Source organism: Diadema antillarum, unplaced genomic scaffold (genome assembly GCF_040938485.1).
Source record: "Diadema antillarum isolate AM-2024a unplaced genomic scaffold, OU_Dant_1.0 seq00000220_RagTag, whole genome shotgun sequence".
Lineage (NCBI taxonomy): Eukaryota > Metazoa > Echinodermata > Echinoidea > Diadematoida > Diadematidae > Diadema > Diadema antillarum.
Genome location: NW_027271274.1, coordinates 606,343 through 620,471, shown reverse-complemented (window position 1 = coordinate 620,471; position 14,129 = coordinate 606,343). Strand labels below are relative to the sequence as shown.

General features: G+C 38.6%; 1 protein-coding gene across 1 annotated transcript in view; it reads right to left on the bottom strand.

The window, feature by feature from the left end:
- LOC139729149 (target of rapamycin complex 2 subunit MAPKAP1-like) overlaps positions 1–10,554 on the bottom strand; it is a 73,361-nt gene extending 62,807 nt beyond the window's left edge. Inside the window, exons 1-2 of the mRNA XM_071640078.1 lie at positions 10,517–10,554; positions 7,885–8,189 (exon numbers count right to left, since the gene is read on the bottom strand). Coding sequence (XP_071496179.1) covers positions 7,885–8,074 — 190 coding nt within the window. The 5' untranslated portion in view covers positions 8,075–8,189; positions 10,517–10,554. The remainder of the gene's footprint in view (positions 1–7,884; positions 8,190–10,516) is intronic.
- Between the last annotated feature and the right edge of the window lie 3,575 nt (positions 10,555–14,129).

Genomic DNA, 14,129 nt, shown 5'->3' with positions numbered 1-14,129 from the left:
CTTCCTTTAATCCCCTTTCTTTTTACCGGTACTCCGGGGGTAGTAGTAGTAAGCAGCACCCGGGCAGGGTTCAATGTCTCGTGTGTGGTAGCAGAGAGCAAGTGGCTAGCGATCAAGGGCCTGGAGGGGACTGTTGTGATTAGCTAATGTCGTGCCTCGTCTGCCAAACTGTGTAACCATCAAAACCGGCTGCCAAGAGGACGTACAAACTGATGCCTTTGTCGCCGGATTTGGGGAAGTTCCTAAGCTTCCATGATTCCATCAAACACACACACACACACACACACACAAATACACACAAACAAATGAAAGATAATCTTTTGTGACACTGGTCACAAATCGGGGTCAATCCGGGCTTCCATTATCAAAACCTGTCGCTAAGAAGCCTGCCCAAAGCCACGGCGATGACATTAAAGACTTGTTTGACAGCCGCAGAGTGTCAAACGTCAGCATGGACAATGACATTAAGCCAAGTCCCCACCTTCTTGAGGTTTGCCACACACATTACAGTTTGCGCTTGACTGCAGAATTTGCTGTATTTTAAACAATACAGCAATAATGCCAGCCTGACCTACTATATATAACTGGCAAAGTGATAAGCTGTGACTAAGGGGTATGAAGTCATACAGAATGGCTCCTTGATAACTTTTAAAGCATTCATTGAACACTCACTGAACATACATTGAACATTCACTGAATATTCATTGAACATTACTGACTTTAACTGAGCCAGGCACTTATTGAACCTTTCAACAGAAATATATTTACATCATGTCCAAAGGACTGAAAAATATACTGAATAGTGTCCAGTGGGATATTCGCAAGCACATGAGTAACTATATGGTACAAGGACATCCTATATATCCACACTGTGTGCATTAGAACTCACACACAAAATGTTTTTTTAAAAAAGATGATAAATTGGAGAAATTCTGGTATGCTAATTTACTTTGAAAATCATTCTCACCCTTTCACAGATAATACTTATGATAAATCAAATTATGTTAATGAAATATGTACTGAGGAAGTTTACAATAAAATGAAAGAATTCATGCTACACATATATATATTACTCACAGTGTACTTCTGATAAATATTAACATTTCAGTGTTCCTAAAGTCATTCCTCACAAGTTCTAAACAGTCTGAAAACTTTTTTTCAAGAATAGCTTTGACACAAAGTGCTTCATGTATTTCTACATTAGATTGTCATTCACAAAATTAAATGAAAAGGAGGGGACATTATGTAACCTCTAGCATTTGACATCTGAACGTTTTCTTCATCTACAGATTTAAATCTTGCAATGATCACCTGCCTAAGGATTAGACAGATTTCTTTATCAAAACATTCGATCTGATGCATTTAGATATATACAATCATTGTAGCCAAGTAATGACCTGATAAAACTACAGCAACACTCAACAAATGATAGCATCACCCAAGTCACAAATGTTCACACAACACACTCAACAGAGAGACGAAGTCTACAACTTTAGTACAACTGAACGTAGTCACTTTCATCCACCTAGAGCTATGAGATTCATATACAGGGTGGCCCAAAAAGAATGGAACGCTTAAGATTTTTAATTTTTGCAATATTTTTCCTAATATGTAATTATTTTGTATACTATTGGAAAGGCCATTCTTTTTCCAAAAGAATGACACCAAGTTCTTTAATTTTGGTTAATCCATCATGGTTTTAGGGCCATTTTTGTCAACCCTTGCAATTTTCAAAATGTGATCATTTTGCACCCTCAGAGACACCGAAATCAGCGAGAATTCGGCTTGCCATAGAAGCAGTCACGTTCACAATGTGTAGAATGTGGCTGTCATTGTCTGTTACCATTGTGAATGAGACGACCTGACAACAATAACACTGTCCGCCCCGCATTCCGCACATTGCGAACGCTACTGGTTCTACGGTAAGCCGAATTCTCACTGGTTTCTGTATCTCTGAGGGTGCAAAATGATCACATTTTGAAAATTGCAAGGGTTGACAAAAATAGGCCTAAAATCGTAACGCAATAAGTGAAATTAAAGAGCTTGGTGTTATTCTATTGGAAAAAGAATGGCCTTTCTAATAGTATGCAACATGATGACATATTTGCAACGATATTGCTGAAATTAAAGATCTTAGGCGTTCCGTTCTTTTTGGGCCACCCTGTATATCCAACGATATATATACTATGTAAAAGTACTTTAGTGTTTTCAAGTATTAAAGGCTAATCACAGTCATACATCTGTACTTATTAAAACATTATTAGTCCTATACAGCATAATTACGAAACGTTGCTATTTGTGCCTATGGTCAATGACTGTATTAAAGCAATCTTGATGTTGAGTTGGTAAGCTACTGAATGCTTTCATATCAGCAAGTATTTTCATGGCTAAAATGAAAAGTGGTCAGAGGTGATGTTCAAACGGGAACAGGGCCACAGTATCACCAGTCACACATCCCATCCCAGCGATTCCTGCATTCACAAAATTTTCCTTTACACACGCCCATTCACTTTCTTCAACATCCCGTGTGATACGCCGGAGTCTGCTTTTTCTCGTCCATCACTCCATATCCTCTCTAATAAGCCAACATCCCTCTGGTACCCGGGTTTTGGGGGGAAAAGTCGGATTACGTCGAAGGGTGCTTCAAAACTCGACTCCAAACTCGTTCATTCCCGGCCACTTTGCACGACAGCGTGGAACCGTCCCGCCGATTTAGGGACGAAAGAGGGCATTTCATCACTGGGGGTGTCAGCATCATCTTTATCACTTACATCAGCACGTATCACTCCGCAGATCTTCATCATTGTAAATGGGAGACTTTGACAAAGTGTGAAAGTCCTCGCCAACACAAGACCTTGAATTACCCTCTCTCCCTTTTAAAAAAAAAAAAAAAAATTGTCTGAAAAAAAGAAAGAAATTTAAAGTGTATCAATACCCTGAAAATCTACTTTGTGGCATGGAAGAGCATTATTCTATTGGGGTTTTTTTTCTCAAAATATGAGTGCATGAAGTTGTTTACAAAAAGAAATAATGATAAAAAGAACACTTCAAGTGGCACGAGAAAGTATAAATTCATCTTGAATTTGGACTAGTCAACAGGCACAGTCGTTAGACGTCTATTGCACAGATCAGATATTTTTGTGTGGATGGTTCTTTCTCTCTACATAATCTGCCAAAATAAGTAAAAATGTGCATGATGGCCTGGGCAGCTGCAGCTATGAACCATACCCTCACCTTATTGGCTGAACGCTATTTCGGATGCACGATACATTCCTACAGATCCCTGGTACTGCAACAAGATGCAATATATACATAGACATAGACTACTTACAGTAGCATGTATGCAGCATTCACGTTCACATTTGCATAATCGTATGATAGAATTCTCAGATCTCTACCGAATAGATACTATAAGAATTCAAAGAATACGAAAAAAAAAAACTTTTACTATGCAAATCTATGAGAAAAGTATTTTTTGCATCTGAATACCTTCAACTAATCTTTAGTCGTGGGGCTAATACCAGTCCCATAGCAACTTGTGTCATTCATATTCTAGTAGGCATTTAATACAATAAGTGCATGAATATTCATGAGCCATGCAGTCTGAGCACTTTTATCTTCACGTCATTCATGAATACAAAGTAGAAATATACTCTCAAAGCAAAAGCAGCCCCCACAAAAAGTGTTTTTGTGAGTGAAGTCTTGTGCCGAGGTATCTTAAACTAAGGCACTGAAAGCACATTGTATGCTTCTGATCACTTTCATTATTATTTAGAAAATTTAAATGACTTTATTTATATACAAACACAACTTTTTTTTGAAGCTCAATAAGTCCTAGAAAACTGCATTGTGTGGTCTAGTACTATTACATCTTGGTATTATCATTTTTACTATTTTGTTACTGCCTAACAAAGGAAAGCAAAATATCATCATCCATTTGAGCCCATGGTGTACATTTAGCTTGTATTTGTTTGTGTTAGATGCAGAACTTTCTCGTAATCGCTTCATCTATAAATAATTCTTAAATTGGCAACATGTTTTAGAAGATCAAAGATGTAAAGTTCCTGTTTCTCTCCAAATTGGCAAATTTACTGACTTTCTATCGTAAGTTTGTGCAGATTCAATGAATCTAATCAGCTGCATTTAATCTCTCTCCAAAATAAGTGTGATGAGGTGATGCGAGAAGTGAGAATTTAATCACTACTCAAGATTATCAATTTCTTCCAGGACTCAATAGGTCAATACACTACTTCCTCTTCTGCCATACTGCTTGCAGAAAGTCAACTCTGTCCTGTCATAAGCTCAGCATATCTCTACCAAGAGTATACCCATTAAACAAAAAACAAAAAAAAATCAAAAGCATACTTCACATATAAGCGAACATAGTGCAACATGGAGGGAAAAGTATAAAACTCACAGCCTGAAAATGAGAGTAGCTCTATGAGCAGAAAAAAAATATATAATGCTCTTGCACTTTCAAATGAGAAACATCCACCATACTTGAGAACATGATGACATTTTGGGAGCAAGTTTCAACTCTGAATGTCGTACATGTAAATGCACACAGCATGAGTGTTGGCATTTGCTTTAAGACCTACTACACGTCACTAGAAAGATCTATACATAAACAAGGAACAGCAAAAAACTTTGAAAATGATAATGATTGTCTGTGAGGGATACAGTATATGAAAACCACAAATCATTCTGAGCAGTCTGACCACTCTAATGTACTGAAGTTTGTGTGTTTACTAAGTTGGCAAGGCATAGAGCAGTATCAGATTGGGGGGGAAAAAAATTGTTCGTACACAGGTTTAGAAATGTGTAGACATATTTTTGCAAGTCTAAAAGCCAACGTCAACCACATTTCTCCAATACACACTATTCAAATCAAAATTGGCCAGTAGAGGTCTAGACATGTTGGGCCACCATGCTTTACTTGATTCTGCCATTGTAATCTGAACAGTTCACCATATTTTCAAAATAGGGAGGCAGAGCTTAGCTTCTCCAAACTTACAATGTAGTCCTGACATGTTTGGCAATCATGTTCTACTCCATTCTTGGTATGTGTTTGTAACCTGAATGGGTTGTCATGTTTGAGGAGGCATACCTTAGCTTTATAATAAGGGGCTTTCACAATGGGCTTGCATAGACTTGCACAGAAAGTGTGCTGAAATTGGGCTGAGTAGTAAGGTGGAAAATAATGTTGAAGGAAGCGAGCTATTGCATGCATGAAAAAAGGTGAGTGGATAAGACCTGGATCCAGCAGCAAAAGTTTTTTTTTTTTTTTTTTTTTAATCAGACTGGTGAAGGGTGAGTACTACTGCGTAGATATGGTATACAGTAGCATAGTGCTGCATAGACTTGCATACAAATATTGAGCATTTTCTGCATCCTGTGCTCTACACCAACAGTACATGAAAAGTTGATAATGAACATTTCACTTTTTGCTACTCAAAACTCAAATAAGGCATGCTATGCAGCCTCAATTGCTCTTTCTACCTGATCAAAACAGTGTATGATATGCTCTGGATCATACACTGCCTACAGTACATGACTTGTTCCAATGCTTGAGACGGTGAACCTATCTCAAATTTTCACTAAACCAAGCAGCAAGTTCTGTGCTTCATAACAACTTAAAGGGCCTATGTCACTGGCAAAGAAATCAAAGCAACTGCTGCAACACATCACGTGCGGTGTCTCGTATCACTCTAAAGACAAAAAAAAAAAAAATGGCTTGCCCTCTTAACATAAGGTAACTCCAGGGCAACATCTGAGATATCTCCAAAAAAAAAAAAGGTGACAACTTATTCACATGGAAGTCACGGGGATGTCACCATGACATCACCACGACGTCCTCGGCGGTTGCAGTGACTTTACAAGGATGTCTTCTCAGCTGCAGAGATGTCTCAACAACGTCTCCACATCTCGCCGGTAGGTCGTCTTTGGTCACTGCAAGACATTGCAAGACATTGTGGAGACATCTCCCCAGCAGCCAAAAAAGTACTATCTGCGACATGGCTGCAACTGATGGAGACATTGCAGAGACATCTCTAGCACCTAAGACATCTCCAGGACCAGCCAGAGACTGGAAAAAGTCTCTGAAAAAAATGTAACTTCTTTTGATTCTCGTCGACTTCCAGGAGATACAGCTAGTCTCCAGGAGACATTGCGGAGATGTCTCCGCAACCAGTGGAGACTTGAGTTGCCACCAGTTTGCCAACAGTTTGCCACCTGGTCTCCATGAGGATGAGGTACCCAGTTTAGTCATAGACTTTGTGTGTAGGTAAGGCATGGAAAAAGACAAACTTTACCTCAACAAGCCTCATCTTCGACTGTTCCGATAATCATGGATATGAGGGTCACTGAATAGCAGCATTGAGATTCAGCGTATTTGTGCATGCATAAAGGTCAAAACAAAACAGTTGGTCATTTGAAGTGTGATGTATTCATGTCTGGCTGTGGAAAAATTGCATCAGCACAGGATCACTCTTCTCAAGAATGTGCCAGCATGGAAGAATATGTTCACCCCCCTAAAAAAAAATGAAAGTCAACAACACCACATGCAATACCCTCCTTGTTTGGAAACGCTGTTCAAAGGATATAACATCACGATAATATTCACATTATGTGACTAATGGAATGACTCTTGACATTTCTAAAGCTCGAACCCACTTATAGAATTAAAAGCACACACAAAATACAAAATACAGGCTTTCACATCTTGATTTTTTTTTCTTGAATAATTCATAGCAGGACTAAAGTGACCCATGCCATTTGGCAAAGTGTTCTAAAAAAATGGACGAAGACAACTCAGATTGGCTATCTTGCACATCCAAAGCGGCACATGTGCTTGTCATCACTTATTTCAGTTTATTTCAGTGAGTTTGCTCCTCTTATCAGTTTGGGCGTGAAAGATGGAAGCAGTGTGGTTTGCATCCTCCTCTCACATCTTCTGACGATTTTCCCAACTTCCCGAAAATTAGACCCAGCATGCAGCCATAGCCCCCTCACACATAGTCAAAGTTGTACCCCCCTTCGGAGTTTCTCACAGCAATGTGTTATGCATGTTCTCCCAAAAAATACTTCTGGATCATATAAATGCCAAATATTTCTATCCCTGTGCTGCCCTCACACCATTTGACAAGCTAAACGTGACCTTTTGCACGCCTGGTTTATGACACTACTAAACTTAAGGATTTCCACTAGAAGCCTCCCCCTCCCCCCTTCAAAAATTACACCTTCATTTTAGAACAAAGGCATGTGCATGCACACAAAGTCCTTGTGTCAAATTAGCTATGGATTCTAGGTCCAGCTGAAGCCGACTCATTCCTCTGTTGATACTCTCGAGGTATCCTATCTCTCTGTAGACAAGTGGCATGACATGAATCAGAACTCTAATGCGTTAATGTGCAACTACAGCCCAACCTCAATCATCCGGCCATCTCTTATCCGGATTTGTCTTATCATCCAGACATGTTCACACAGTGAACATGACAACAACAAAAAAGTGATTTAAAACCCAATCAAAACACCTACAAAACACACACTATTTACCTATAGTATTCCCAACACAAGCACTTTTTACTTTTTTTTTAAATCAAAATGTTTCAAATTCCATAAAAAAGTGGACTATAATCTTGAGTTGGCTAGCAAAGATTACAACACTATTGCAGTGTAAAGCTACCTACCTACATTATGTACCTACCACTGGGTCAGGATTACACATACACACACATTATTTCTCCCATATCCGGCCACAGCACTTATCCAGATGGGCGCCGCTCCCGACATGGCCGGATAAGAGAGGTCAGACTGTACAACAAGAACTGGAGTCCCAGCAAATGTGCTCAATTTTGTACGCAAGAAAGAGAGATCGATGAATACCTTGATCGTTGTCGAAGCTGTCAAACGGCACCTTGGCCAGCTTCCGCTTCTCCTCCAGCTCTTTCTTCTTCTGCGGCCAGTCGATGTCCTCGTTCATGATCGCCATCTCGCACATTCCCGTGTCGTCGCTGGTGATGAAGGCGTGCCGGATGTGGGCGATGATGAACGCAGGATCGTCGAGGAGCGCCATCGTCGACTGCCAGTCGATCTGTGCTCTAGTGTTGTGATATCACACTCTCTTGAGGTGGAGTCCCCCTTGCTCTTGAAGTAATAGTCTTGAACTTGTCAGGGTGTATGATGGCAACCTAGGGTGGCATACAATGCATGACAGCAAAGATAGACACTGTTTATGAATAAAGCAAACTCCCTTTAATACAATGTATTGCTTGAATGAAGCTGCATGTATGGACAGCTCAACTCTATTTTTGAGCTGTGTTTTGTATTAGACACAGCAAGCAACTCTGTCAACTCTGCAATTCCTTACTATTGAAAAAAGAATAGGAGAGGATTCTATGTGCTATCCATTTTGATTGAATTTTAATAGCTAATACACATTTTTTAAAATCTTAATCCCTTTACCAAGTCAGATTCATCTGCACTAGAAATCATGTTTTTGACAGAGTACAACCAAACTATCAACAACAAAAAAACACCTTTACACTTTGTATAGTAGATGAGAAGCATGGTTAACGAGTTGTAAGTCATAAAGTGTAATGATGCAAGATGAAAAAGCATGTCTTGTGTTTGTTGTGATCATATAGGAATCAGAGGTCAGAAATCCCTAGCACCTCTTGCTATGTAACGCAAGCTGCCCATAATTCGACCACAGCGCCGTCCAAAATTTGACCACCTGCTACATGTAGAAAAAAACCTACTGTAAAAGTGGAAATTTTTCCACATTTTGCACTGCCAGAAACTAGTGCGAAAATAAAAGCACACAAATATTTTCACTTGCCATACGTTCCACTAGTTGATGTCTTGATTCTGCGGAATTAAAAACACATGAAACTCTTCTTACCCGGTCGAGCGCGAAAAATTAGTCACGCAAAAATATCCACTTTTAAAGTACAGTATATGCTTTTGCGCACGGTCGAACCTTTGCACGGGAGGTCAAACCTTGGTGTGTGTGGGTGCGGATACATACACCTATTTGGTTTATCCCTGTGCAACACACCCCATGCAACTTGGTCGAGCCTGTCACTTGCCTCAACCAGCACAACCAATAGATTTTAATAAATATGACCAAGTGTGTCTTGTGTGGTCCCGTTCAATATGCTAAAAGTGCACTGTACTTTTATCATAATGTTGACTTCTTCGTTGACGCTTTATATCACAGAATTTCAGAAAATCCATCGCTATGATACTGGACCAGAATTCGACCTCTACCAGCTAGAAAGAGACCAGGCGTTAGATGTTCGTTCAATGTCAATGCATGTACAAGGTCACGGGCAGCTGAAAATGTGCCATAGCATACCTTGTTGGCATAAGGTTGTTTATCAAGGATGTTGCAGTGCCCATTGGTTCAAGTCAAATTATGACAAGTTGGCACTTGCATTAAAGTTAAACCCCTGCACATTTACAGCTGTAGTCATTGCATCAGCACGCACAGAGATTTTGTTTTTCTTTTGCATTTTTGTCGGTACCATCACACTCGGAATTTGCAATAAGCGAAAAAACTCGCCACAGAATTGCATATTTCTTGACTTTAGTTTTAGAGGTTAATGCCTTTTCAGCAACCCTGATTCTCAATAATGGACTTATGCCCCACGAGCATTGGAAACATGGCACCAATTTCACATTTTTGAGGGCAAAATTTGGGATTTTTGATGGATTTTTGGAGGTGATCAAGAGACTTTCCTGGGCTGTGGTGAACGACAATGGGTAAAAGCCAGTGTGTGAAATGATGTGATTTGTGCGTGTTGTGACAACAGAATTTGCTGGCTTGTGATGCATGTAGTGACAAGCAGTCAGATTCTTGCAGGTGGTCAGATTTTGGATGGCTTAGCGTCAATATTGTTAGTGTACATTAATACAAGACCTTTGTTCAACTCTCTTAGATGTCACTGACACTGTCAGACTGTGTGTGGATGTGAGATGATTGAGCTGGTCTGCAACCAAGAACGAAAGAGCAATAATGGCATAATGCCAATATCTAAACTCTACGACGCTACATTATTTCTATTATTTAACTAAGCTAACAACTGACGTGACTAGTCAAGTAAGTGGTAATAGCATAGACCTAGTGAAATGTTGCCCCTTCATGTCTAACATAAGTATGTTAAAAAGGCAGGCTGCATGCAGGTACATGGACAGCTACTAGTGAATTACTACCGAGTATCATGTACAATACAGCGACCGACGGACGAAGCGCCCGCCGGGTGGCCGGGTACTGCACTGGCATAGAACGAGATAGGCAGTAGACACTACGTACGACTCTACGAGACCTAATCGCCGGTTTTCGATAGTGGAATGTAATATTCATTTCCCTGCTTGTTTCTGGCTTTTGAGTCATTAGAAATTTGCATTCATGTTTCTTTTCAATCGCTACCAAGGCGAATTTGTTCCTGCACACTGATTACAGAGTTATATCGAAATAAGATTAGTCGTTAAGTGATAATTTACGATCATTTACCTCGAGATCAAGCGACCGGCTTAGCACAGGAAGCTGCCATGTTGTTTACGACGATTGAGTGACCTTTCACCCATAAGACCTGTCGCATTATCATAAAAGGTATCGTAAGTACGTGTATAAGCACATCGTATTGGCTAAAAATCAAGTCTGAAGTAAAAGTTTTTGTTCATTGTACTTGAAAAGGTAATTATGCATATCTGTATATTCGATTGTTTCACCATCTTTGGCAGAGAATGGGACATTGAAGCCTCTTACAGAAATCCATCTTCATTTCGCGATGCTGTGAATGAACTCCCCCATAAGGAATATGAATTCGACTGTGTGGGTGGAGTTTTAAAGGTCGGGATACAAGGTGGGCGGGGCTTGTACAGACTGGCTACTAACTGGACAGCACCATAAAGTACTTATACGCCTCCTTTGAAAAACGCATACTAGTACTGTTTCAGTAGTATATACAATAATTGTACGGACATTTTTCAAACTCCAGACTTGTTTTTGAGAAAGCCAAGTACGAAGGGAAAAAAAAAAGATGCTCCCAATGATTATTGTTTTTTCATTGTTACTTATGCGCTTTGGCAACTCCTTGTATTGCTGCCACCTAAATAACCACAGTACGACCACCGCTACTACTTCTACAATACTGCAACTGTATCCCTTGATAACATAGCTATAGATATCTATTATGGATTGAGCGACTCTAGATACATGTATCTTGTGAAATATCAGTCATGTCCAGATTCAGATTTTTTATTTCGTTCGTTCATGACAACTTTTGTCTTTTACACTTAGCACTTAAAAAAAAAAAACACTTTTTTCCCATCAGATCTTTTTGGTTTTTGGTTTTTATGTTCGTTTCTGCGTGTGTGTTTTTCTTTCGGCGTTAGTGCTCTATTTTTTCTTAGATCCAAAGCACAACATGACCTAAGGCAAAGCTACTGATAGTACATTTAACATAAAACTTACTAAAGCAGGATTGTTATATGTAAAACGCGTTTTTGTTTTCTAATCATAGAAAAAAATCACTATGTGTAATTCATTCTATTACTTCACTTACATAAAACAACTAAATTGTGATTGTAAAAGAATATTGATTTAATAACAATCATAATTATTATTGCTTTATATTTCTTTCTTTTTTTTTCTTAGAGAGAGAGAGAGAGAGAGAGACGCCTGGGCCCCTAACTACCGAATAAACTGTAATATTAAGTTGTGACATATCGACAACACAGATTTATCCTGGAAAAGAAATGTCATTCCTTGTTGATTTCATCAAACAAAGTAAAATAATGAAGTATAAGAAAGTAACAAAATCGAAGTATATAGCCCATGATGATAATAATAATAATAATAATAATGATAATGATAATAAAAATAATAACAACAACAATAATTGGGTCTTTGAAAGGCATAATACCTTAAGATAGTCTCTTTGCGTGTTCAAAATGGATCCAAAAGTCATACAAACATTTCAGTATTGATACTGTATATTACAAACATGATCAAATATATTATCAAAAAGATTCATAGAAATCTGTAATACATCTAATATTGGGGGATTGTTCCATACTGATGGTTAAACTTTTCCAAAAGCCCTATCACCAAATGTCTTGGATTGAACACTTGTTTTAGAGAGGAGATTCTCTGACTTAGAACGTATATACGACCGGAACGATATGGCTTAATGAGTTCACTGAGATATAGTATAGGGGACTTTCAATGGAAACATTTTGAATACAAGTAATGCGAGCCCTTATCGGCAACCAGTGAAGACTATACGAAGGATAGTAATTATGAGATAAAATTTCCTTGTGATCACGACACAGGCTATTGGTCAAAATCACGAGTGCAAATTCAATAAAGTGGTCACGTTACCGCTTCCAAAGTCTACCAATGACCTGTACACAAAATCTTTTGCAAATTTGATGTGTTAATTACTTCAAAACAAGAAAAAAAAGGGGGAAATCCTTCACGGTGACACGACATTTGCCCCTGCGACAATCGCTTCGGTCTTATTTTTCTACAAGGACGTATAGGGTTACATGTAGGGTTAGGGTTGTGAGTTTGATGTAGGCCCTAAGGATTGGGATTAGGATTAGGGTTATGTTTGTGGATAGAATTTATTTTTGGCTTACTACTTGGCGTGTAGATATTCATAGGAGCAATATTGTCGCACTCTAAGCAAGTGCCATGGTAACATCCTTCATATCAAATTATTTGTGCGCTATACATTATAGCAATAACTTCGCAATTATGATGTCGAAAGGGAGGGGATCGTTGATTCTAATGATTAACTAAAAAACATCATTTTAATGATAATCATTGTGTATACAAATTATCGAAAACTACATCGTCGCTGCATTTCGGTACTTATATGGGACCGACGTTCCTGATGAGTGCATGTAGATCATGTCATTCTTGTATTGAACCTGATTTTTTAGACACTTCTACCGTTCTCAAATTCTGCTCTGCTTTTATACTCTGTGCATTAAATTAAGTCAAATCAAACATATACTACTTTATATTTCTTACAATTTGATAAATCAGCATAATTTGTCCAATGTGTATTTTATATTTGTATTTTGCTTCACCGTTTTAGGGAATAGAAATGAATAATAATTGAGTTGTATTAAGAATGAATTAAACTGAAGTTAAATATTGCGGCATTGCAATTTACCATGCAAACATTCCTGTCCTCATCCCCAGTTCTCTGTTAAATATGGCTTCTTTCTTTTAACAATGACACTTAACATTTAGATGTGGAAACAGAGGCATGATTACGAATATGTCTTAATAATTCTCCTCAGGATTCTCCATTTTGAAGTCTACTGTACATAAGTTTGTACAAAACCATTGTTATATAAGTATAGTAATTTTATCCTCATCAAAATTGCTTAAACTCTATCAACTGCGCAATGTCGCTCTTTAGCAGATTCGGGGTCTCATTCTAATTTCCTTGGATATTCTCTCAGCTTTTATTTTTGTTTTTGTTATCATTCTATAATTATGTATTCACACAATCTTGTGTACATCATCCTCGAACAAATAAAGAATCGAGTACGTATCTCAATTTAAAAAAAAAAAAGGTCTCATTAACATTTTTTTTTATCATTCTAGATATAGGCCCGATTCACACAATCTGGGGCGCTGCGGTGTAGTGGATAAGGCTCCCGACTCCAATCGGAGGACCCGAGTTCGATTTCCGCCCAGTGCTTTGTACGTCCGTGGGCAAGGTGTTGGTTTTTTTTTTTACCTACCACGTCCCTCTCAACCCAGGTGTATAAATGGGTACCTATCAACGCCAGGGTAATGATAATGGCAGGGCCCTCTGGTGGAGCAGGGGTGACACTGAAGAGGCTACCCTGGGTAAAGAAGATCTTATCATCATTTTTTTTTCTTAACTTGAAACTAAATTTATACAACACAGGATTTTCTCCATCACCATGACATCATAGTCATCTCAGAGAGGAGACCGTTATCGATATTAAAAAAAAGCAATTCGCTTGACTTGGATAACGGCCGCTATAGGCATTATGGTTCGATACAGTTCTCCATTATTTTTAGATGACGGAACAAGACACTGCTAAAAAAGAAAGAAAAAAAGAACAACGTGACC